The sequence below is a fragment of the Scyliorhinus canicula genome, chromosome 7 (genome assembly GCF_902713615.1).
Source record: "Scyliorhinus canicula chromosome 7, sScyCan1.1, whole genome shotgun sequence".
NCBI lineage: Eukaryota > Metazoa > Chordata > Chondrichthyes > Carcharhiniformes > Scyliorhinidae > Scyliorhinus > Scyliorhinus canicula.
Window position 1 is genome coordinate 61,797,547 of NC_052152.1, and position 22,575 is coordinate 61,820,121.

Below are 22,575 nucleotides of genomic sequence, written 5' to 3' on the forward strand. Positions count from 1 at the left end.
GGGTCTAGAGCCTGGCCAGGACAGGTATAAGCAAATAAGACGGAATAGACAACACCCCCAAAACAACACCTAAAACAAGGGCAGGGGTGGGGCCAGGTGAGAGGGGGAGAGATCTAGGGGCTTTTCACAGCAACTTCATTGCAGTGTTAATGTAAGCCTACTTGTGACAATAAAAGATTATTATTATTCACATTTTGTATTCCAATAAAAACATTTCAAAACAGCAAAAAAGGAAAGGGGGGTTGTGGGTGGGGGGGGGGGGGGGGGGGGGGGGGTGGTGGGAGGGTGTTGACGGTTATTTCTAATGTTTGGCTTTTGTAAATTGTAACTGGCCTATACAGATTTGTTTATTTTGAATTGTATAAAATTAAAAACTTTAAGAAAAACATTTAAAAAAAAGACATACTTATTTGTGCCAAATTAGTTTATCCAATACTTACCACAGATAACCCACTTCCCAGACTACTTCTTCCACTGCTTGGGCGATACAAAGAGACCAAGTCATCAATATCTTCATCGTCCTCCTCCTCCTCCTCAAGGTAATCCTAAAAATCACAGAATATCACAGTGAATATCAGAGAGTTTTTCTAACCTGTTGTTTATAAAAAAGACTGCATGGATTTCAGATTTTATGATTCAACATTTTGTTGTATACCATAACACAGGATTGACAGGACAAGAAAAAAAAGACCTATTTTGCTTATCCCAATGTTTTAAAACAAAAACATACCGTTACTTCATCTCTTACATCCTTTTAATATAGAAACGTTCAGTGCAGTGTTTTGGACACAGCAGTAGTACGTTGTTATGGATTCTGCTTTAAACAGAGACTGGAACTGATCCCATATCTGGAACTGTGCAGGATAGAGTAACTGAGGACACAACTGGAAGCCATTTCCTTTTTCACTATCAACTCAAATATCAATTAATGGACACATATTTAGAAAGGGATGGTGTTCTTTGAAAAAAATACTTATTTCTGTTGTTGCTTTACTGCCCCTCTATATGCTCTATTCTTTTATTTGACTCCAGTTACTATGGTACTAGGCTGTAATAATAATAATCTTTACTGTCACAAGTAGGCTTACATTAACACTGCAATGAAGTTACTGTGAAAATCCCCCAGTCGCCACACTCCGGCACCTGTTCGGGTACACAGAGGGAGAATTCAGAATGTCCAATTCACCTAACAGCATGTCTTTCGGGATTTGTGGGAGGAAACCGGAGCACCCGGAGGAAACCCATGCAGATACGGGGAGAACGTACAGACTCCGCACTGTGTCCCAAGCCGTGAATCGAACCTGGGACCCTTGAGCTGTGAAGCAACACTGGTAACCACTCTGCTACCGTGTCGCCCTAAACTGTCACAATGCATATTTAAACACAAAAGCTTAAGTGATTAGTTCATTAGTCAAAAGTTATTTCATGCTTTTTTTTTAAGTAGTAAATTATTCCTCTATCTTACCAGTATTCCACCTTCACAAATACTGAAGCCATTATATGCAAATATAACATAATTAATAATATTACATTAACTATAGTTACTGGAATTAATCCATACACATGGACTTTTGTGCTATATTGGGGTGGAAGCTTATTTGTTTCTTGGGGAACTCTGGCTACTGCTGAATGGCTTTAATGGTTCTCCTGAATTGCCCGAGCTTTTAACCTAACAATTTGGTGTCCATGCTTGTGAGAAACACTCACATCACTTTGCATTTAAGAATATTAAAAACTGTAACCTATGAATAAATGAAGTGTTCAACTGACCTTGGCTTCATTAAGATCTCCTACAGATTTACTCCTGAGGCTAATGGAATCTTCATTCTCTGATATGCAGGATCCACTCAGGTCCAACTCAGATCGACTGCGATCTGTACCAAAGTAATAGTAATGTAGCAAGGCAATAGGTTGGAGGTCACCTTATACAACCGAAAATATATTGAAAGTCTAGATCATCATTATCTTAACTGACTTTAAATTAGAGTATGAAATGACCATGGTGATCATAGAATTTGCAGTGCAGAAGGAGGCCATTCGGCCCATCGAGTCTGCACCGGCTCTTGGAAAGAGCACCCTACTTAAGCCTACACCTCAACCCTATTCCCGTAACCCAGCAACCCCACCTCAACATTTTGGACAATTTATCATAGCCAATCCACCAGCACATCTTTGTACTGTGGGAGGAAACCGGAGCACCCGGAGGAAACCCACACAGGCATGGGGAGAATGTGCAGACTCGACACAGACATTGACCCAAGCCAGGAATCGAACCTGGTACCCTGGAGCTGTGAAGCAACTGTGCTAACCGCTGTGCTACCGTGATGTTGCCTGTTTCATGATGTTTCCTTCCCACTGAATATATCACAACAAACAACCAAGCAAGGTTATTGTGCCAGGCGATATTCACATTTAACAGGGCATCATATCGAGGAGAATATATTAGCTAAACCATATGTAATGGGGAATTGATATCTGGGAAAGCATTGTTATTAAACACTTGCTTTCTGAGCAAGCAAAGTTATACTTGCGCAGTACTACCATGTGTGTGCTTCTCAGAATGTCCACGCTGCTTTGGGAGTTGTTTCTTCTGTGCACGTGTCAATACATTGTGCGGAAGAACTACATTATTGGGCCATAACTTCCTCGGAACGGTAATCAGTGTCAGCTTAGGGACAGCAGAGTGGTTAGCACTGCTGCCTCACAGTCCAGGGATCCGGAATCGATTCTGACCTCGGGTGACTGTGTAGAGTTTGCATATTCTTCCTGTGTCTGCGTGGGTTTCCTCCAGGTGCTCCGATTTCCTCCCACAGTACAAAGATGTGCAGGTTAGGTGAATTGGCTATGCTAAATTTCCCCGAGGTGGGATTGTGGCGATAGGGCAGGGGAGTGGGTCTAAGTAGGGTGCTCTTTCAGAGGGTTGGTTCAGACTCGAATGGCCTCCTTCTGTACTGTAGGGATTCTATGATTGCCACTTGGCACTCATTTACCTGCACCAAAATTCCTCCGTGCCCAACTCCCTCGACTTTCCCTGACTCATGTCAACTGAGGTTCAGGCAGTGGAACTATCATCGAGACCCGGCACTGAAGTCTAATAGAGTCGGAGTGAAGGAGGATACACACCCTTTTTTACTGCATTAGCTGCCATAAGCAGGCAAGATTAAAGATCTGATTGAAAGTGATAGGCCAAGGAGAAGTAGATGTATTAAGAGGTTGAGGGACCACATCGGGGATTGGGGAAGACATCAGAACAGTGAGGATAGTGGGGGTCCTAGGTTTGGGTGCCAATGGGTGGATCGGACTCCAAGAGTGGGAGATGTGTTGGTCAGATTTAGGAAGGGGGCAATCAACACCGGAGGTGATGGTGGGGACAGACATTCAGGGGGTTGGTTGGGTGAGGGGGGGGGGGGGTTGTTTCAGCTGCATCATGCCAGGAGTCGGGCAGAGGAGGGGTGGTTGGTGGTGGGCAGGGCAGGGGGGTCATGGGCACCAGCCAAGTTGGAGGATCAGGCTTGGGTTGGTATGGGTGGAGAGTCCTGAAAGGGTGGGAGTGGTGGTGGGACCATCCGAAGTTAGTGATTTGAATTGCTTTATGGATGATTCCCAGTGTAGAGCAAATGCCCAAGGAAAATTAGCACTTCTGGAGAATTCCCAGGCCAATGCTCATCAGGAAACCTCTGATTCCCCAACGCATCTTGGAAGCTTGGACATTACGGCCCATAATTGTGTTTTATACAATGAATTATCTGAAGCAGAAAAACTAGATAAGGATCTGCTGAGCGGCCATGTTCTGAATAGAGCAAAATAAATTTTCACGCTAAACGCAAGGTTTCATCTGTCTCGGCTCTAATCAAACATAGTTAAACACCTTCTGTCCAAGTATATTACCTGAGAGAATAGACTTCTAAAGTAAGGCAAGCTCTTCTTTGGTGGAGTGTATGATCTGCCACCATTGTACAAGCCAAAGTTACATTTCTTTCAATTGCTTTGCCCACATCTCCTGAGAAATTGGAGATAATTTTCTTAATTTGCATGATCAGTGGGGAACTTCAACCACAGGTAAATTGTAAAATTGGGGTGCACTGTTCACAGTTTTCTAGTCATTTTATATTTGTTGCAGTAATGTTATTTTTAAAATGGGTATAAGATGCATACAGCCAGTATGTCTGCTAAAGATGTGATTGAGGAATTGAAGTGAAGTTGTCCTTGATTTTGCAAGGGAAATGTCATTCTGATAGATTTGAGAAGAATTTTAGTGTTTACAGATAGGTGGCTAATGGAATATTGTTTTGGTTTGGGGTCTTTGGGGCGTAGATAATGTATGAGAGACATTGGGAAAAATTCTCCATTTGAGAGACTAAGGGCTGGATTCTCCGATTTTGTGGCTATGTCCGGAGGATGTGTCTGGTCTTATGACCAAAACGTTGGCACCGCCCCCGCCCGCACCCATGCTCTGCCTGGTGCTAGGTTAGCAGGCACGCCACGTAGCCAGCTTAACCTGCAGATACGGACGCAGAATGGCCGGGTCCGTGGCTGCGCACGCGCACGGTAGCAGCCTGCAGCGGCGTCGCCATGTCGCGCACAGACCCGGCCAGCCAGATGGTGCCCCCCTGTAACTGCCCTCGTCACCCCCAGACCACCCCCCACCAGTCCCCACAGTCCCCGCCGATACCCCCGCTGCCAGCTGAACAGCATCCCCACCGACTGCGGCGGTGCTGGACACAGTCTGCAGCCACTATGCGGGGTCCCCGAAAATTGACAGGACACGTGACCAACGCCGTCGGGAAGTCAGCTCATTGGGGGCAGAGCATCGGGGGAGGGCTTCAGGTGATGTCCTGAGGCCGTCCCAATGGCGTGCCCCGTTCTCCTTGAGTATGCTATTTTTGAGGGGGCGGAGCATCCAAAAAACGGCTCCGCCTCCGATTTCGGCATTAAAAACGGATTCTCCGGCCAGTCACCAAATGCAATTTCAGCGTTGGCTTTCGGAAAATCCGCCCAAAGTGTTGACACTAGGACTGAATTGTATGCAGTTCGCGTTCCCATTGGGGGAGGTAGAGTAGAGCAGTTCAGGACATGCTAATGGGCCGCACTCTGCCCACGTGAATCTAGAGCAATTCTCATTCCTGCCGGCGTCGGATTCACTGGGGCTGAATTGTCACTGGGAAGCTTGACGAGCTGGAGCTGCTTATAAGCACTCCACTCTCCAGACCGTCATTCCAGTCAAGAAGATGGCTCCATGAAGAACAGCACCAGAGCTGGAAAATGTGATGGAGGAGTGGCCGGGCACCCTCTTCCCCAGGGTGGGCAGGAGGTTAACACCCACGTAGAGATGGCCGAGGTGCTCAGTGCAGTGAGTGGCACACTGTGCTGCAAGAAGATGAGCAACCTTCTCAGGGCAGCTCGAGTAAGTCACCATCTTTATTCACCTTCCATCACTCCCACCCCTCACTCCACACGTCACATCCCAACTCCCATAAAGGCCAATCAAAACCCACCTGCCTGCACCTCCCTCACATCCCACCCTGCACAAAATACCAACAGCTATATTGTCCTCTTTGGCCAAGTGCCTTGCACACACATGCCACCAGCTACAGACCCTGGTCCATGTAACTCGCCTCTATGCATCTCACCATGTCCTTTATGTGTCCTCTAGGAAAAGACGGACCATAACAAAAGGGAAGGGGAGACCGGAGGGGACATCCTGGACTTTAGGGCTCTCATTCCGTTCAGCAGAGGGCAATGACGTTATCCGGGGAGGTGCAGGACAGGGCCATCTCCAAGGCGGAGGCCAGCATGCAACAACCAAGTGAGCCCTTAATGCAAAATGATGTCCCTATAGCAAGTGAGTCACCCTTCGCCCCCAGACCATTCCTTCCCAAGATCTCACCATGTGTCTCGTCTTGCCCTCAGCCACAACCCAGCACACCGTGGAGAACCAGTCCAGGGACGACACAGATACCTCCATCATTGCAGAGACTTTCACTGCGGTATGGTATTTTAGTGAAGACGCTCCTGGGTCACTTTCGGGTAGACACGTCACACATGCTGCAGGACATCAAGTGGAGGTAGGAGCTCCCGAGGGAGGGCACAGTCAGAGGGCTGCACGATCTCAAGAACCAGTTGTAGTCCGGACAGGTATCACGCTTCTGGAAAGATTGATCACATCACTGGTGGAAATACAGACACAGAGCCAGGCTCTAGAGGGAGTGTCAGCAACTTTAGAGCACCTGCAGGTGCAGTCGAAGGCATCCAACTACCATCAGTTGCAGGAGATCGTGCCGGCAATGCATGGTATCCAGGCTAACAATGAACTGGGTGGCGTTCGGGGTGGAAGTCTTGTGTCAAAAAGTCACAGCCATGGGTCAAGACGTCCAAGGCTTGGGGCACACTGTGCGGCCGATGGCTGAGGCTCAGGACAGGAGAGCCCAGTCACAGGCAGCCATGTATTGGGCCACATGGACTTGGCCCAGTCATGGCTGAAGGCATGGCTCGAGTGCATTGGCTGGGCACTGACTGACCTGGGCCAGTCACAGAGGAACATGACTCACTTGCTGACGGACATGGCTTCATGGTTGAGACGAGAGTGGGCCTCCAGGACTTGCAGTGCCAGGTGACGGTGGAGCCTCCGGAGCTTACTCTGGCCTCACCTCCATCCCATGGAATTGCCCGGGGCCATCAAGCACAAAGAGGGAGGAGGGATTAACAGGGTCTGTGCCAGAACAGGGTGGCAACTCATTACCTGTGACACCCGGAAGTCAGTCAGGCTCATCCAGGGTCCAGGCCCTCCAGAGGACAGCTGCAAAAGGCATCTCTGTCTGATGTGCTGTCTGGGGTCACATTTGGAAGGAACAGGAGGCCTTCTAAGGGAGTTAAACACCAGTTAAATTGGCACAAGGGTAGCACATTAGAAGTAGGTGTCAGGGCACAATAATGTATATAGTCACTATTAAATACCTTTTCACCAACATTCCGACCTGCTTTAATCCTCTGTCTGAAGGGTGTGAGGGATGGGGTGGGCTGGGTGTAGAGGGTGTGCTGGGTGGGGGTTTATGGGAGGTTTGTGGTATGGAGTGTGGGTGTTGGAGGATGGCATGGGGACAGAGCCACCTGGACAACTGAATGTTCCATCTGGGGTCACCCGCAGAGGTGGCAGGGAACGGGGCCAGAAGTGTGAGGCTGCCTTGTAGGACAGTTTACCCAGTGAGTGACCCATCACTGTTCACCATCTCCATAATGGTACCTCCCTCCAGCCCCCCCCCCCCCCCCCATTGAGATGGAATGGCCAGCACACACGCAGGGATCACCTGGGTGGACAGTGGAAGGTGATCCTGAAGGCAGGAGTCAGACTTTGTCAAAGGATGAGGAGCACCAGAGCTCATCTCACAGCAAGTCGTCATCGTCCTTCATCTGTGAACAAGATCTGCTGATACTGCCTGCACAGGGTCAACACCCTGTAGTGATGCTGGGGGAGGTGGGATGGAGTGAAAGCAGGGGAGGATGTAAAAGCTACGTGGAAGGGGTCGCCATTTAGAAGGGAGTGGGGGGGGGGGGGGGGGGGCAAGTATGGAGAGGTGGAACAGGGTGGGAGCAGCTGGTGGCCGGGCCTCTTAATCTGCAAATCTGCAGGTGATGAGGTTGTCCCGTGCGCGGTGACCTTGGAGCGAATGTTGGGCAGCCTGCCATGCCAGCCCGGGCTTCATCTCTGTTTTTCCTAGCAATTCTCCTTGTCAGGTAGGGACTGCCGTTCTCCCTCCTCCTCCAGCCTATTCCCTCCTCTGCCGTGTAATGTTTTGCAAGATGTTAGAGACCCTCCTGGGGCTATATTGGAGAGCCCCGCCAGAGCAGTCCAGGCATTGGAAGCGCATCTTGAGGACACCAATACACAGCTCAATGACGCTCCTGTTGCTGTGTGAGCATCATTATAGCACTTCTCCAAGACAGTCTGGGGCCTCTGGTCAGATGTCATTAGCCAAGACCTTTGCAGGTAACACTGGTCGCCCAAGTGCCAACCCCTCACCTGAGGGAGCGGCTCAAAGGTGACGGGATCATACGAACGAGGATATATGCGTTGTGCAAGCTGACTGGGCATTGGGCACCGATGTGCATGATGTGCAGCTGGTGGTCGCATACCAATTGCAAACTCAGGGAGTGGAAGCTCTTCCGATTGATGAAGGGCACCCCTTTATGAGCCGGTGCTTGTAGAGAGTCACGTGTGCCATCGATCACCCCTGTAACTAGGGCATGCCAGCCTGGCAAATCCTGCTGCCCGGACATCCTGGTGTGCCTGATCCAGACTGAAGTTTACATAGTCTGCTGCTCAGACACATAGGGCATCCACCATATGATGTCTGAGAGATTCCAGACAGGTCCCTGCTCAGCCCCTATAAAGACCCAGAGGCATAAATGTTCAAGGCGACCGTCACCTTGACAGCCACCGGGAGCAGGTATCCTCCTACAAACCCCTGCGGTGCCAGGTGTGCCATCATTTGGCATAGTTGGCGCATGGTCTCCTTGGTTAGCCAAAGTCTTTGGTGGCACAGGCGGATGGCATCACCTCGAAGGATGGGCGCTGATGGTATACACATGCCCTGATGTGGCACCTACTTCACCCCTCCTCCTCAGCCTGTTGGACTACTGGCACTCAAGCCTCAGCGGCTGGCCCCTTCCCTTCTGGGGAAGGTTCCTCTTGTGCAGTGTCCTCCCCGAGCAGTACCTGTGCCTCCAGGCTCCATGCGTCTGCAACAGCAGCTGCGACCAGGTAGATAGCTAGCATTCCTTGCTGTATTCCGAAATTCATTCTCTCCAGGGGGGAAAAGGAGAAGACATGTTAGCAAGGTAAGTATTTCCTTGCCCATCCACATCCAACAGACTACATGGTGACAGTGAGTTGCACTTATGTTACACCCTCCACATGTCTCTCCCACCCCCACAAAAAACACACCACCGCCTCTCAGCCGTTCCCCTTGATATGTTGCTTTCCACAATGCACCACTGTCCCCAGCAGTGAGTGACACCGGGGAGCCTTTATCCTCACCAACTGTCCCTGTCAACAGGGGTACTGGTGGCTGCTGCAATCCATGTTAGCTATAGGCTATGTGGCCCCTGTCCCATCTCCCCAGTGGGGGTCTACCGTGGGCACCCTCACTGGGTGGGCCGTGTGTTATCCCGCCAGCAGGGTGGCACCTGGTTGTGTGGTGGAGAGGGTCATGGTGTGCCCCCAATCGCCTCCATGCTTAGAGGGTTGTGTATGGGCAGGTCCTACAGGTGGGAGTGAGGCAGGGAAGTGTGCGTCTGCTGGGAGGCGGAGACCGGTGTGGAACGGACGCTGGAGAGGTTCCCCTCGGTGCTGTATGGAGGCAACCAGGAGTGGGGCTATTAGACATGCAATCGTGGGAAAGAAGGCTGAGAGGGTCCGGGAAAACAAAATGGCGGCCGGAGTGGATCGAGAGGTGGGCAGAGTGGGGCAGAGAGCAACAGGAATTTCTGAGAAACTGTTTCACAGAATTAAAAAAGGAAATGCTGGCCCCCATGAAGGCCTCTTTGGAGAAGATTGTGGAGGTCTAGAAGGCACAGGAGAAGACGATCAAGGAGGTGGGGAAGAAGATGGCGGAGAATGAGGACGAGATCCTGGGCCTGGCGGTGAAAGTGGAGGCGCACGAGGCCCTCCATAAGAGATGGCAGGAGAGGCTGGATGACCTCGAGTACAGGTCTCGGTGCCATAATCTGCGAATCCTGGGCCTTCCCGAAGGTGCGGAGGAGGCGGACGTGAGCACGTATGTGACTGCAATGTTGGGGACGCTGATTGGCGCGGGGGCCTTTCCGTGGCCCTTGGAGCTGGATGGGGCGCATAGGGTCCTTGCCAGAAAGCCGGGGGTGAACGAGCCACCGAGGGCGATGGTGATAAGGTTCCACCACTTTACAGACCGGGAGCGTGTCCTGTGGTGGGCGAAGAAGGAGCGGAGCAGTAAGTGGGAGAACGGTGAGATCCGCATTTATCAGGACTTGGGAGATGACCTGGCGATGAGGCGTGCGGGTTTCAACCGGGCTAAGGTGGACCTCCACAGCAAAGGGGTGAAGTTGGGCTCCTGAATCCGGTGAGACTCTGGGTAACGTACCAGGACAGGCACCATTACTTTGATATGCCGGATGAGGCCTCATCAGACACGAGAAGCTGGACTTGAACTAAGGGGCAGTGGTATGTGGGTGAAACGTACTGATGGGAAGGGGTAACTGGGGGTTGACCTGGGGTAAGATGGCGGGTTGAGCATAAGTTTGATTGCCTGTCTGCTCCAGTTTGTTTGTTGTTTTTTGTTTTCCTGGTGTTTTGTTTCAGGGGGCGGGTGTGGTGAATGTAACTCTGTAATTCACACTGTGATATAAATTAGACCGTACGATTGTAAGCGCAGTTGCGTTGCCCGACCACTAGGGGGAGTAGCTCTGGGAATGCTTAGGAGTTTGTACAGGGTTCCACCCTTGGCTCCGCCAACGGCTCCGCCCCCTGGACTGCTGTATAAATATCGATGCCCAGAGCCAGCCGACCAGTTCATCGAGAGTCCAACGTGTAACAGGCTGGCTCTGTAGTAAGTAGATTAAAACCAGTGTTCATATCTCAAAGCACGTGTCTAGTGAATTGATGATCTCATCAATTTAATCTACTTAAGAAACAGTCAGGATCAATCATGGAATCAGCCCTCAAGCCTGAGCGACTGGAACTCGACTCGCAGGATGCAGAGGCAAAATAAATGTTTTCTCATTGGCTCCGGTGTTTTAAAGCCTACCTGGCGGAAGCAATCACCACAGAAACAACGGAGGAGCAGAAACTCAGCCTACTGCACGCAAGGGTGAGCCACAGAATCTCTACTCAACTAAACTGTGCCGGTTTGTATACTGAAGCCCTAGCGCTACTCGACAAAATGTATGTGAGGCCTGTTAATGAAGTCTATGCACGACACGTGTTCACTACTCGCCACCAGCGGCCTACGGAATCGCTCGCAGAATTCCTGAGAGAGCTTAAAACTTTATCCAGTGACTGTAATTACCAGGCGGTTACCGCGGCAGAACATAGAGAACTTGCTGTACGCGATGCCTTTGTTGCGGGCCTTAGGTCAAATTACGTGTGGCAGCGACTGCTGGAAAAGGGGGCCCTAAATCTTGAAGCGACTGTTGAACTTGCTACCACTATGGAGGTCTCCTTCCGCAGCCTCACCTCGTTCCCCGCGGACCCTACGATCCCGTCATGGGCCCCCGACCAGCGACTCCCCCAGGCCTGCGCCGTGTGGTCGCCCAGCCATAATGCTGGCCCAACCTGCCACTTTTGCGGCCAGAATCAGCACTCGCGGCAGCACTGCCCGGCCCGCAACGCGACCTGCAGCAGCTGCGGGCGAAAAGGACACTATGCCAGAGTGTGTCTGGCGAAGAAAGCCCCAGCCCCTAACCCTCCCACGGCTCAAAGCACTCGTTCCGCCCCAGCCTCTAACCCTCCCATGGCTCAAAGCACTCGTTCCCTGAATTCACAGGCCTGCAGGCCCCAAAATGCTGCAGCCTGTATGCCGACTCCGCCCCCACCCGACATGTGCGACTCATGGGGGCAGCCATCTTGGCAATCCTCCTCCATGCGGCCGGCCATGCGCGACTCATGGGGGCGGCCATCTAGGGATCCATCCCCTTCAAACTCTGAAAATCACCTCGACGACTACGAACTCAGAGGGCAGTCATCACGGGGCCACTCCAGCACAGCTGATCGAGCTGCCAACTACCCACAACTCAGCTCAGTCACTCTGGACCAATCGCGCCCAAAGCATCTGCGAAACTCGATGGCGACGGTCCAAATTAACGGGTACAGCACGCCGTGCCTTTTTGACTCTGGGAGCACTGAGAGCTTCGTACACCCAGACCTGGTAAGACGCTGTTCGCTCCCCGTTTTCCCCGCGCGGCAAACTATCTCCCTCGCTTCGGGCTCCCACTCTGTCCAGATCCAAGGGCGCACCGCCGCGACGCTCACAATCCAAGGCGCTAGCTATGCCAAATTCCAGCTCTACGTCCTGCCCGAACTCTGCGCCCCACTCTTATTGGGCCTAGATTTTCAGTGTAACCTCAAGAGTCTCACCCTCAGTTTTGGCGGGCCCCTACCCCCGCTCACTATCTGCAGCCTAGCCACGCTGCGAATCTCCCCCTTCCTCTCTTTGCCAATCTCACCCAGGACTGTAAACCCGTAGCCACTCGCAGCAGGTGGTACAGCCTGCAGGATAGGGTGTTCATCAGATCAGAGGTCCGAAGGCTTCTCAGTGAGGGGATCATAGAGGCCAGCAACAGCCCCTGGAGAGCTCAGGTGGTGGTCGTCAAGACCGGGGAAAAATTCTGCATGGTCGTAGACTATAGTCAAACCATTAATAGGTTTACGCTCCTCGATGCGTACCCCCTCCCCAGGATTGCAGACATGGTAAATCAGATCGCCCAGTATCGGCTCTTTTCCACGGTGGATCTGAAGTCTGCATACCACCAGCTCCCAATCCGCCCGGAGGACCGCCACTACACGGCATTCGAGGCCGATGGCCGCCTCTTCCATTTCCTCCTGGTTCCCTTTGGCGTCACTAATGGGGCTTCGGTGTTCCAATGAGCAATGGACCGAATGGTAGACCAGTACGGGCTGCGGGCCACGTTTCCGTACTTGGATAACGTTACCATCTGCGGCTATGACCAGCAGGACCACGACGCCAACCTCTACCGTTTTCTCCAGACGGCTCAGAAACTAAATCTAACACATAACAAGGAGAAATGCGTTTTCCGCATGACCAGACTAGCCATCCTCGGCTATGTCGTGGAAAACGGAGTCCTGGGTCCCGACCCGGACCGTCTGCACCCCCTCTTAGGACTCCCCCTCCCTCATTGTCCCAAGGCCCTCAAACGGTGCTTGGGATTCTTTTCGTATTACGCCCAGTGGATCCCTCAATATGCGGACAAAGCCAGCCCACTCTTTAAGGCCACACTATTCCCCTGTCAGCTGAGGCGCGCCAGGCCTTCAACTGCATCAAGGAGGACATCCCCAAAGCAGCCATGCGGGCGGTGGATGAATCCATCTCCTTTCAGGTTGAGAGCGACGCCTCAGAGGTAGCTCTAGCAGCCACTTTAAATCAGGCAGGGAAACCAGTCGCATTCTTCTCCCGTACCCTCTCCGCTTCGGAACTCCGACACTCGGCAGTCGACAAAGAAGCACAAGCCACTGTGGAGGCTATTCGTCACTGGAGGCTCTACCTCGCAGGTAGGAGGTTCACCCTCATCACCGACCAAAGATCGGTTGCCTTCATGTTTGACAACTCGCAAAGGGGCAAAATTAAAAACGATACAATTCTGCGGTGGAGGATCGAACTCTCCACCTATAGCTACGATATTAAGTATCGACCAGGGAAGCTTAACAAGCCCCCAGATGCCCTATCCTGCGGGACATGCGCCAGCGCGCAGAACGACTGCCTGAAGGTCATCCACAACGACCTCTGTCACCCCAGGGGTCACACGGCTCGCCCACTACATCAAAGCCCGAAATCTGCCTTTCTCCACTGAGGAGGTAAAAGCTGTCACCAGAGACTGCCCGATCTGCGCGGAGTGCAAACCGCACTTCTATAGACCAGACAGGGCCAACCTGGTCAAGGCTTCTAGGCCCTTTGAACGCCTCACGATCGATTTCAAAGGGCCGCTCCCCTCAACTAACAGGAACGTTTACTTCCTAAATGTCATAGATGAGTTCTCCCGCTTCCCCTTTGCTATCCCATGCTCCGATATGTCCTCCCACACAGTCATTAGGGCTCTGCATAGTATCTTCACCCTGTTTGGGTTCCCCAGCTACGTACACAGCGACCGGGGTTCGTCCTTCATGAGCGATGAGCTGCGTCAGTACCTGCTCGACAAGGGCATCGCCTCGAGCAGGACTACCAGCTACAACCCCAGGGAGAACGGGCAGGTGGAGAGGGAGAATGCGACGGTCTGGAAGACCCTCCTACTGACCCTCCGAGGGCAGCACGGTGGCCTAGTGGTTAGCACAACCACCTCACGGCGCTGAGGTCCCAGGTTCGATCCCGGCTCTGGGTCACTGTCTGTGTGGAGTTTGCACATTCTCCCCGTGTCTGCGTGGGTTTCGCCCCACAACCCAAAAATGTGCAGAGTAGGTGGATTGGCCACGCTAAATTGCCCCTTAATTAGAAAAAATAATTGGCTAATCTACTGACCCTCCGGTCCAGGAATCTCCCAGTCTCCCATTGGCAGGATGTCCTCCCAGACGCGCTCCACGCTATTAAGTCACTCTTATGCACCGCGACCAACCAGTCCCCTCACGAGAGGCTCTTTATCTTTTCCAGGGGCACTACCATGGGGGTCTCACTCCCGGCATGCCTGAAGACACCGGGCGACTCGACCACTGGACAGACTCAATTTATGAACCACCACCCCTGCCGGACTGGATTTTTTTGTTGGGGGTGAATGTGGTGAATGTAACTCTGTAATTCACACTGTGATATATATATGAGACCGTACGATTGTAAGCGCAGTTGCGTTGCCTGACCACTAGGGGGAGAAGCTCTGGGAATGCTTAGGAGTTTGTACAGGGTTCCACCCTTGGCTCCGCCCATGGCTCCTCCCTCTGGACTGCTGTATAAATATCGATGCCCAGAGCCAGCCGACCAGTTCATCGAGAGTTCAACGTGTAACAGGCTGACTCTGTAGTAAGTAGATTAAAACCAGTGTTCATATCTCAAAGCACGTGTCTAGTGAATTGATGGTCTCATCAGCGGGAAGCGCCCGGGTCGTGTTGTCCGGCGCACGGGAAGGCCCCGTATGGCACTTGCCCTCTTACCCTGTGGGGGATGGGGGGGCTGAGTGGCCCGAAGGAGATGACATGATTGAGGCTGGGGGATAGAGGCGGGTGCGGCCTGGGTCAGCATGGGTGAGCTGACCTACGGAAGCGCAATGGGGGGAAATCAGAGCGAAGCGGATGCTTGGCGGGGGGGGGGGGGGGGTGCTATTTTGCTGACTGAAGGGGAGCCAGTTGAGGGGAATTGATGGAGAATCGGGCTGGGAGGCCGCCGAGGGGAGGGCTGGAGCGAGCAGGAGGCGCGGGCACGTGGCTGGTCGAAAAAGGGAGACGGCTAGTCAGCTGGGGGGGGGGGGGGGTGAACCCCCCGACCAGGCTGATCATGTGGAACATGAGCTGCCTCAATGGGCCAGCCAGGAGGTCCCGCGTGTTCTCGCATCTAAAGGGGTTGAAGGCGGACGTGGCCATGTTGCAGGAGACGCACTTAAAGCTCGCTGACCAGACGAGGTTAAGGAGAGGATGGGTGGGCCAGGTGTTTCACTCGGGGCTAGACTCAAAGACCAGAGGGGTGGCAATCTTGGTGAGTAAACGGGTGGCGTTTGAGGCGGGGAGTATCGTGGCGGACAAAGGGGGCAGGTACATAATGGTGACTGGCAAGCTGCAAGGGGCCCGAGTGGTGTTAGTGAATGTGTATGCCCCAAACTGGGATGATGCGGACTTCATGAGGCGTGTGTTGGGTAGGATCCCGGACTTGGAGTCAAGTAACTTGATTATGGGAGGGGACTTTAATACGGTCTTGGACCGTTCCAAGTCCAGGTCAGGAAAGAGGCCGGCGGCAGCCAAGGCCCTGTGGGAGTTTATGGATCAGATGGTGGGCGTGGACCTGTGGAGATTTGCGCAGCCAAGGGCGAAGGAGTTCTCCTTTTTCTCCCACGTCCATAACGTCTATTTGCAGATAGACTTCTTTGTGTTGAGCAGGGCGGGGGGGGGGGGGGGGGGGGGGGGGGGGGGGGGGGGGGGGGGGACGGGGGGGGGGGGGGGGGTGCAAATTGTTGGCAAAAATCCTGGCCACCAGAATAGAGGACTGTATCCCGGGAGTGATTGAGGAGGATCAGACGGGTTTCGTCAAGGGCAGGCAGCTGAACACGAATGTGAGGAGGCTCCTGAACATTATCATGATGCCCTCGGAGGGAGGGGATGAGGAAGTAGTGGCTGCAATGGATGCGGAGAAGGCCTTTGACAGGGTGGAGTGGGAGTACCTGTGGAAAGCGTTAAGCAGGTTTGGATTTGCTGAGGGATTCATAGGGTGGGTCAAGCTGCTGTATCAGGCCCCTGTAGTGAATGTGTCTACAAACCGGCTAAGGTTGGAGTATTTCAGGCTGCACCGGGGGATGAGGCAGGGGTGCCCCCTGTCCCTGTTGCTGTTTGTCCTGGCAATTGGGCCGTTCGCCATAGCGCTCAGGACTTCAAGGGACTGGAGGGGGCTGGTGCGCGGGGGGGGGGGGGGGGGGGGGAAGGAGCACCGGGTTTCCCTTTACGCGGATGACCTGTTGTTGTACATTTCGGACCCGCTAGAGGGGATGGGGGAAGTCATGTGGATCCTAAGGGACTTTGGGAGCTTTTCAGGGTACAAGTTGAATGTGGGGAAGAGTGACCCGTTCGTGGTCCACACCAGGGGCCAGGAGGAGAGATTGGGGGAGCTCCCGCTCAAGATAGTGGAGAGGAGTATTGGGGGGGGGGGGGGGGGGGGGGGATTGTTGATATAATGTGAATTTTGTTTTGTATAAAGACAACACCCACCTTGTTTTGTTCAATAATTCTCGTTTATTTTTGTTATGAAAAAATGTTTGGTTGGAAAAAGCTTTAATGAAAACATTTTTTAAAAAAAGAGTGTGCCAGCAAGTGTGCCAAAGGCCATAGTGCATGTGTCCTTTGTTTGGGGTGAGCTCTACTATTTCTCTGCTTCCCTGTAATGGGGCTGTGCAATGATTAAGCTTGGCCACACCCATCCCATCTATGGGTCAGCTGGGGTCTGAGGGTTTCCAGAGGGGCGGCCTCCCAAATGACCAGAGGCTCGGTGAACATTTACAGCATACAGTGAGCAGTCAGCAGAGTGAGTAGCCAGGGCCTGTAACTTGTACCAAATGGGTGCGTTTGAAACAAATACTGCAGCAAAGGCCATCTGAGCCAGGCCACTCCAATGCCGAGGGGGACACCCTGAATTCACAAAGCTAGCAACAAGTCACTCCCCACTACTCACCCAGCCTGGCAGTCATCTCCCAGCAAGCACAAATTTTAACAGTTTTTCAAACTTTACTTACCTTCTTTCTCTCCCCCTCAGCAGCCATGGCGCCCAGTCCCCGTTTGGAAATACCTGTAGTAAATCGCGTGTGACTCCCGGAGCATAGTGGGCCAAATGTGCTAAACACATTTATATTCATGCAAATACCGATTTTGCATGCCAGCATCGCGCACAAACGTAGTTATTGCCGCCAGCGAGGGACCGGAGCATTGCGCCTGAATTGACGTTGATTTTGGTCGGACACCCGATACCCCATCCGAGCTTGGTTCACATTTGCGATGTCGTATGAGTATTTTGCCCATTGTATTTGGTCCTGGAATAACCAGATAATGGGCATCTTTGGGAGGAGGCAGAAGAATGCCTTATGCGTTGGGTACAGATGATGTAATTAAGGGGAGGAGACAGATCTGTCTGTTCTTTGTTTGCATAGGATTTTAGTCTGATAAGTTTCTTTCAGTTTGTTCCTGAAAGGTACTCTCCTACAGAGAAAAGCAATTAAGCCAAATTGTTAACTTTATTTATAAGTGGTATTTGAACCATATTGATTTGCTTAATCAAAGTTTTTCCTTTTACTTAAGAACGTTTGTAACTGGAATATGTAAAGATATTTCTTTGTTGTCAGTGTGGTTAAATCTGTGCTTAAATCAAAGTTTGTTTTGACATAAAATATTCCTGTTAGTTAGTGTGATCACTCCTATGGTGCAGTCACCGTTCCTCACTGTTTTACAAATTGCAAATAGTTGGATTCTCATCCAGGATCCGAACAATGGATATGTGTTTCTAGTGGGCAAGGCTCTCTGCCAGAAACATAAACTAGGAAGTGAGCTCCTCCATGTCACCTGGGTCCTAGTTCTGCTGAGAATGGAGTGGACAGTTTAGGTGTTTTTCAAATGTATTCAGTCATGGGATGTGGGCATCGCAGGCGAGGCCAGGTCTCACTATGCTTTCCATCTGGGGGAAGCAGGTGCTGAACCAGAGGAACATTGCCTCAGGTAGTCCTCATTGGAACTGTATGAACTGTTAGAGTTGAATCAGCTCTCCTATTATTTGTCTTTCCATTAGCAGTAGTGTGACCTTTCTAAGGTGAAATGGAATATTTGCTTACACAAACCTGTCCTATTTTAATATCTACTTGAACATGGTCAGTATGTATGGAGAACACTAAAACAATAGACATAATTAGCCCTGTGACTAACATCAGTTCCATGAAACCATCTAGTACATGCATTAATGTAGTTTGTCTTTTCCTCTCATTCTCTTTTCTGCAGAAGGCAAGACATTTTACTGCAATTAAATGACCCACTCATCCCATCTTAAAACTCAGCCCAGTATTGCTAATCCCTTGAACATCTTGGGAATTTAACCTCCATCTTCAGCAGTGCAATAATGAGGTGTTAATCACTGAATTTTAAAAAGCACCGAGACATACACACACCTGATGAAATGGAATATTTGGAAATTGCTATTGTCGGCATTTTGTGCTTTCCTCTGGCCATATCCGCAGGCACACTGTTACTCACTGACAGAGTGTCGACGCTTCCTGAATATTCTGCCTACCAATTGAAATAACATGTTAATCAGCGCAAAAAGGTTTTGTTGAAACATACTTATTTGTATCTTTCAATACTTTTATAATTCTCTTTTATAAATCAACATGGCATTCTTCAAGAATCAGAAATGTTACTTGCCGATCTCAAAAGATACTTTCAATGCCCATGGAGATGCATCAAACACAGCCTCAGAACAAGCGAGGGCTCAGTTCCCATGGTAATTGCCACTACAAAGTTCGGCATTGGTTTCCAGTATTTTAATAATTAAACCAGAACTTTGATTACAAAAGGTATTTTCAAAGAAAACAGCACATTGAGCTGTTTATCTCTGTGGTTCCTTTCTGCTAGTCAAACTTCAGCTATAGATTTGTAGGGCAGGAATATTCCTGTCCTGCCCGCAGTGGAAATTCCCACTCCAAATCAACAGACATTTGACTGATTTCCAAATGTTTCAGTCCTGCCGACGGCCTAATAAATCCTGGCTGGCCAAAGTCTTCCGTCCTTGTTCGCGGCTGGGATTTTCTGATGCCCTGGACGTTTGGCTGGAATGCCAAATTTTCCATTCTTGCTCGCAACAGGTCCCTCCATGGATGAGACCAGAGAATCCCGCCCACTTATACCATTTAATAATAATATTGAGTGAAAACAGATCTGGGCTTGGTTGTGGTCACCCGCATAATTTCATAGCTTTTATTTTTTTAAATAAATTTAAAGTACCCAATTATTTTTTTTCCAATTAAGGGGCAATTTAACCTTGCCAATGGAGGCAGTTCGCCAACGAATTCTTCTGGTTCTGCCGACAGTATTATGTATAGCTCTCCTGCCCCGTTGCTGGGGAACTCACTGCAGAGAGTTGACTTCGACGGGACCAGAAGATCCTACCAGCAGGAACGGCTGGAAAATCCGGCCCAAGGTTTCACAAAGAATAATGTCATAATTAGCAAATAATCTAGTATAGCAAAGTCAATTGAAGGAAAAATATTGGTCAATACTCTGGGGAGATTTTGCCAAATTGTCTTCAAATTAGTGCCAGGAGATCTTTCTGTTCACCCGAGACAGCAGACAGGGCCTCGAGCTAAAGGTTGCACCTCGAAAATGCAGCACTCTGTTCCTATGATACTGGAACATTAGGCTGAATTTTTTGCCCAATCTCGATTGGGACTTGCACCCATAAGCTCTTGACTCAGAGGTAAGAGTGCTATTGTGGATACTGTCCATTGCGTGAGGTAGCAAAGGCAGCCTCTTGGCCATGGTGTCATTACCAGGCCGGGAGTTGCAGTTTCCGGAGAAAAGAGGAAAGAAAACACATCAATTTGGTCAATGTCACTGAAAACATTATTCACACACTGGAATAAATATTTTCATTTTTATTCTTTCAGAATTCAAATGGATTAAGAAAAAGAAAATACTATAATCAGAAGAATGTCAGAACAAGGAATGGCCATTCAATTTGCCCTTTTCACTCATGTCCTATTTCAAGACTTGACCTGAATATCTTTTGTTTTCTTCTCCACATGTTCGTGCAATTTTATTCTCCATGAAGCCAGCAATTAAATCAGCTTGGAATTCTCCAGATCAATCAGCAGTTACTTAACATGGAACACTGTGCCACCTAGTTAACTCTAAGCAGAAAGGAGCCATTTCGCAAAGAGAAAGGAACGTTTTTGTTAACATAGAACATACAACAGTACAGCACAGAACAGGCCCTTCGGCCCTCGTGTTGTGCCGAGCATTATCCGAAACCAAGATCAAGCTATCCCACTCCCTGTCATTCTGGTGTGCTCCATGTGCCTATGTGCCGTTTGAAAGTTCCTAAAGTGTCCGACTCCACTATCACAGTAGGCAGTCCATTCCACACCCTAAACACTCTCTGAGTAAAGAACCTACCTCGGACATCCCTCCTATATCTCCCACCCTGAACCTTACAGTTATGCCCCTTTGTAACAGCTACATCCACCCGAGGAAATAGTCTCTGAACATCCACTCTATCTATCCCCCTCATCATCTTATAAACCTCTATTAAGTAGCCTCTCATCCTCCTCCGCTCCAAAGAGAAAAGCCCTAGCTCCCTCAACCTTTCCTCATAAGACCTATCCTGCCAACCAGGCAGCATCCTGGTAAATCTCCTTTGCACCCTTTCCAATGCTTCCACATCCTTCCAATAGTGAGGTGACCAGAACTGCACACAATACTCTAAATGTGGTCTCACCAGGGTCATGTATAGTTGCAGCATAACCCCGCAGCTCTTAAACTCAAGCCTCCTATTAATAAACGCTAACACACTATAGGCCTTCTTCACGGCTCTATCCACTTGAGTGGCAACCTTCAGAGATCTGTGGACATGCACACCAAGATCACTCTGTTCCTCCATATTCCTCAGAACCCTGCCGTTGACCCTGTAATCCGCATTCAAATTTTTTCTACAAAACGAATCACCTCGCACTTATCAGGGTTAAACTCCATCTGCCATTTTTTGGCCCAGCTCTGCATCCTATCAATGTCTCTTTGCAGCCTACAACAGCCCTCCACCTCATCCACTACTCCACCAATCTTGGTGTCATCAGCAAATTTACTGACCCACCCTTCAGCCCCCTCCTCCAAGTCATTGATAAAAATCACAAATATCAGAGGACCCAGCACTGATCCCTGTGGTACACCGCTGGTAACTGGACTCCAGTCTGAAAATTTTCCATCCACCACCACCCTCTGTCTTCTATATGATAGCCAGTTACTCATCCAATTGGCCAAATTTCCCTCTATCCCACACCTCCTTACTTTCTTCATAAGCTGACCATGGGGAACCTTATCAAACGCCTTACTAAAATCCATGTATACGACATCAACTGCTCTCCTTCATCTACACACTTAGTTACCTCCTTAAGAATTCAATCAAATTTGTGAGGCAAGACTTACCCTTCACAAATCCGTGTTGACTATCCCGGATTAAGTTGCATCTTTCCAAATGGTCATAAATCCTATCCTTCAGGACCTTTTCCATTAACTTACCGATCACCGAAGTAAGACTAACTGGCCTATAATTACCAAGGTCATTCCTATTCCCTTTCCTGAACAGAGGAACAACATTCGCCACTCTCCAGTCCTCTGGCACTATCCCCGTGGACAGTGAGGACCCAAAGATCAAAGCAAAGGATCTGCAATCTCAACCCTTGCCTCCCAAAGAATCCATGGATATATCCCATTTGGCCCAGGGGACTTGTCAACCCTAAGGTTTTTCAAAATTGCTAATACATCCTTCCTCAGAACGTCTACCTCCTTCAGCCTACCCGCCTGTATCACACTCTCATCCTCAAAAACATGGCCCCTCTCCTTGGTGAACACTGAAGAAAAGTATTCATTCAATGCCTCTCCTGTTTCTTCTGACTCCATGCACAAGTTCCCACGACTGTCTTTGACCGGCCCTAACCTCACCCTGGTTATTCTTTTATTTATCACATAAGAGCAAAAAGCCTTGGGGTTTTCCTTGATCCAACCTGCCAAGGACTTCTCATGCCCCCTCCTAGCTCTCCTAAGCCCTTTTTTTAGCTTCACGGCCTTACATATGGTTCCTTTTTCCTCTTGACAAGACATTCAACCTCTTTTGTGAACCATGGTTTCCTCACATGGCCATTTCCTCCCTGCCTTACAGGGACATACCTATCAAGGACACGCAGTATTTGTTCCTTGAACAAGCTCCACTTTTCATTTGTGCCTTTCCCTGACAGTTTCTGTTCCCATCTTATGCTCCCTAATTCTTGCCTAATCGCATCATAATTACCCCTCCCTCAATTATAAACCTTGCCCTGCCGTATGGCCTTATCCCTCTCCATTGCAATCGTGAAATACACCGAATTGTGGTCACTATCTCCAAAATGCTCTCCCACAAACAAATCTAACACTTGGCCCGGTTCATTACCCAGTATCAA

At 50.2% G+C, this 22,575-nt stretch overlaps 1 protein-coding gene across 6 annotated transcripts in view; it reads right to left on the bottom strand.

The window, feature by feature from the left end:
- The window catches only part of sytl5 (synaptotagmin-like 5), a 280,747-nt gene that overhangs the window by 30,509 nt on the left and 227,663 nt on the right, over positions 1-22,575 (bottom strand). For all 6 annotated transcript variants that reach the window (XM_038802150.1, XM_038802146.1, XM_038802147.1 and 3 more), the window contains 3 exons: positions 18,538-18,655; positions 1,771-1,874; positions 441-545 (listed from right to left, as the gene is read on the bottom strand). In XM_038802150.1, the coding sequence (XP_038658078.1) occupies positions 441-545; positions 1,771-1,874; positions 18,538-18,655 (327 nt within the window). The remainder of the gene's footprint in view (positions 1-440; positions 546-1,770; positions 1,875-18,537; positions 18,656-22,575) is intronic.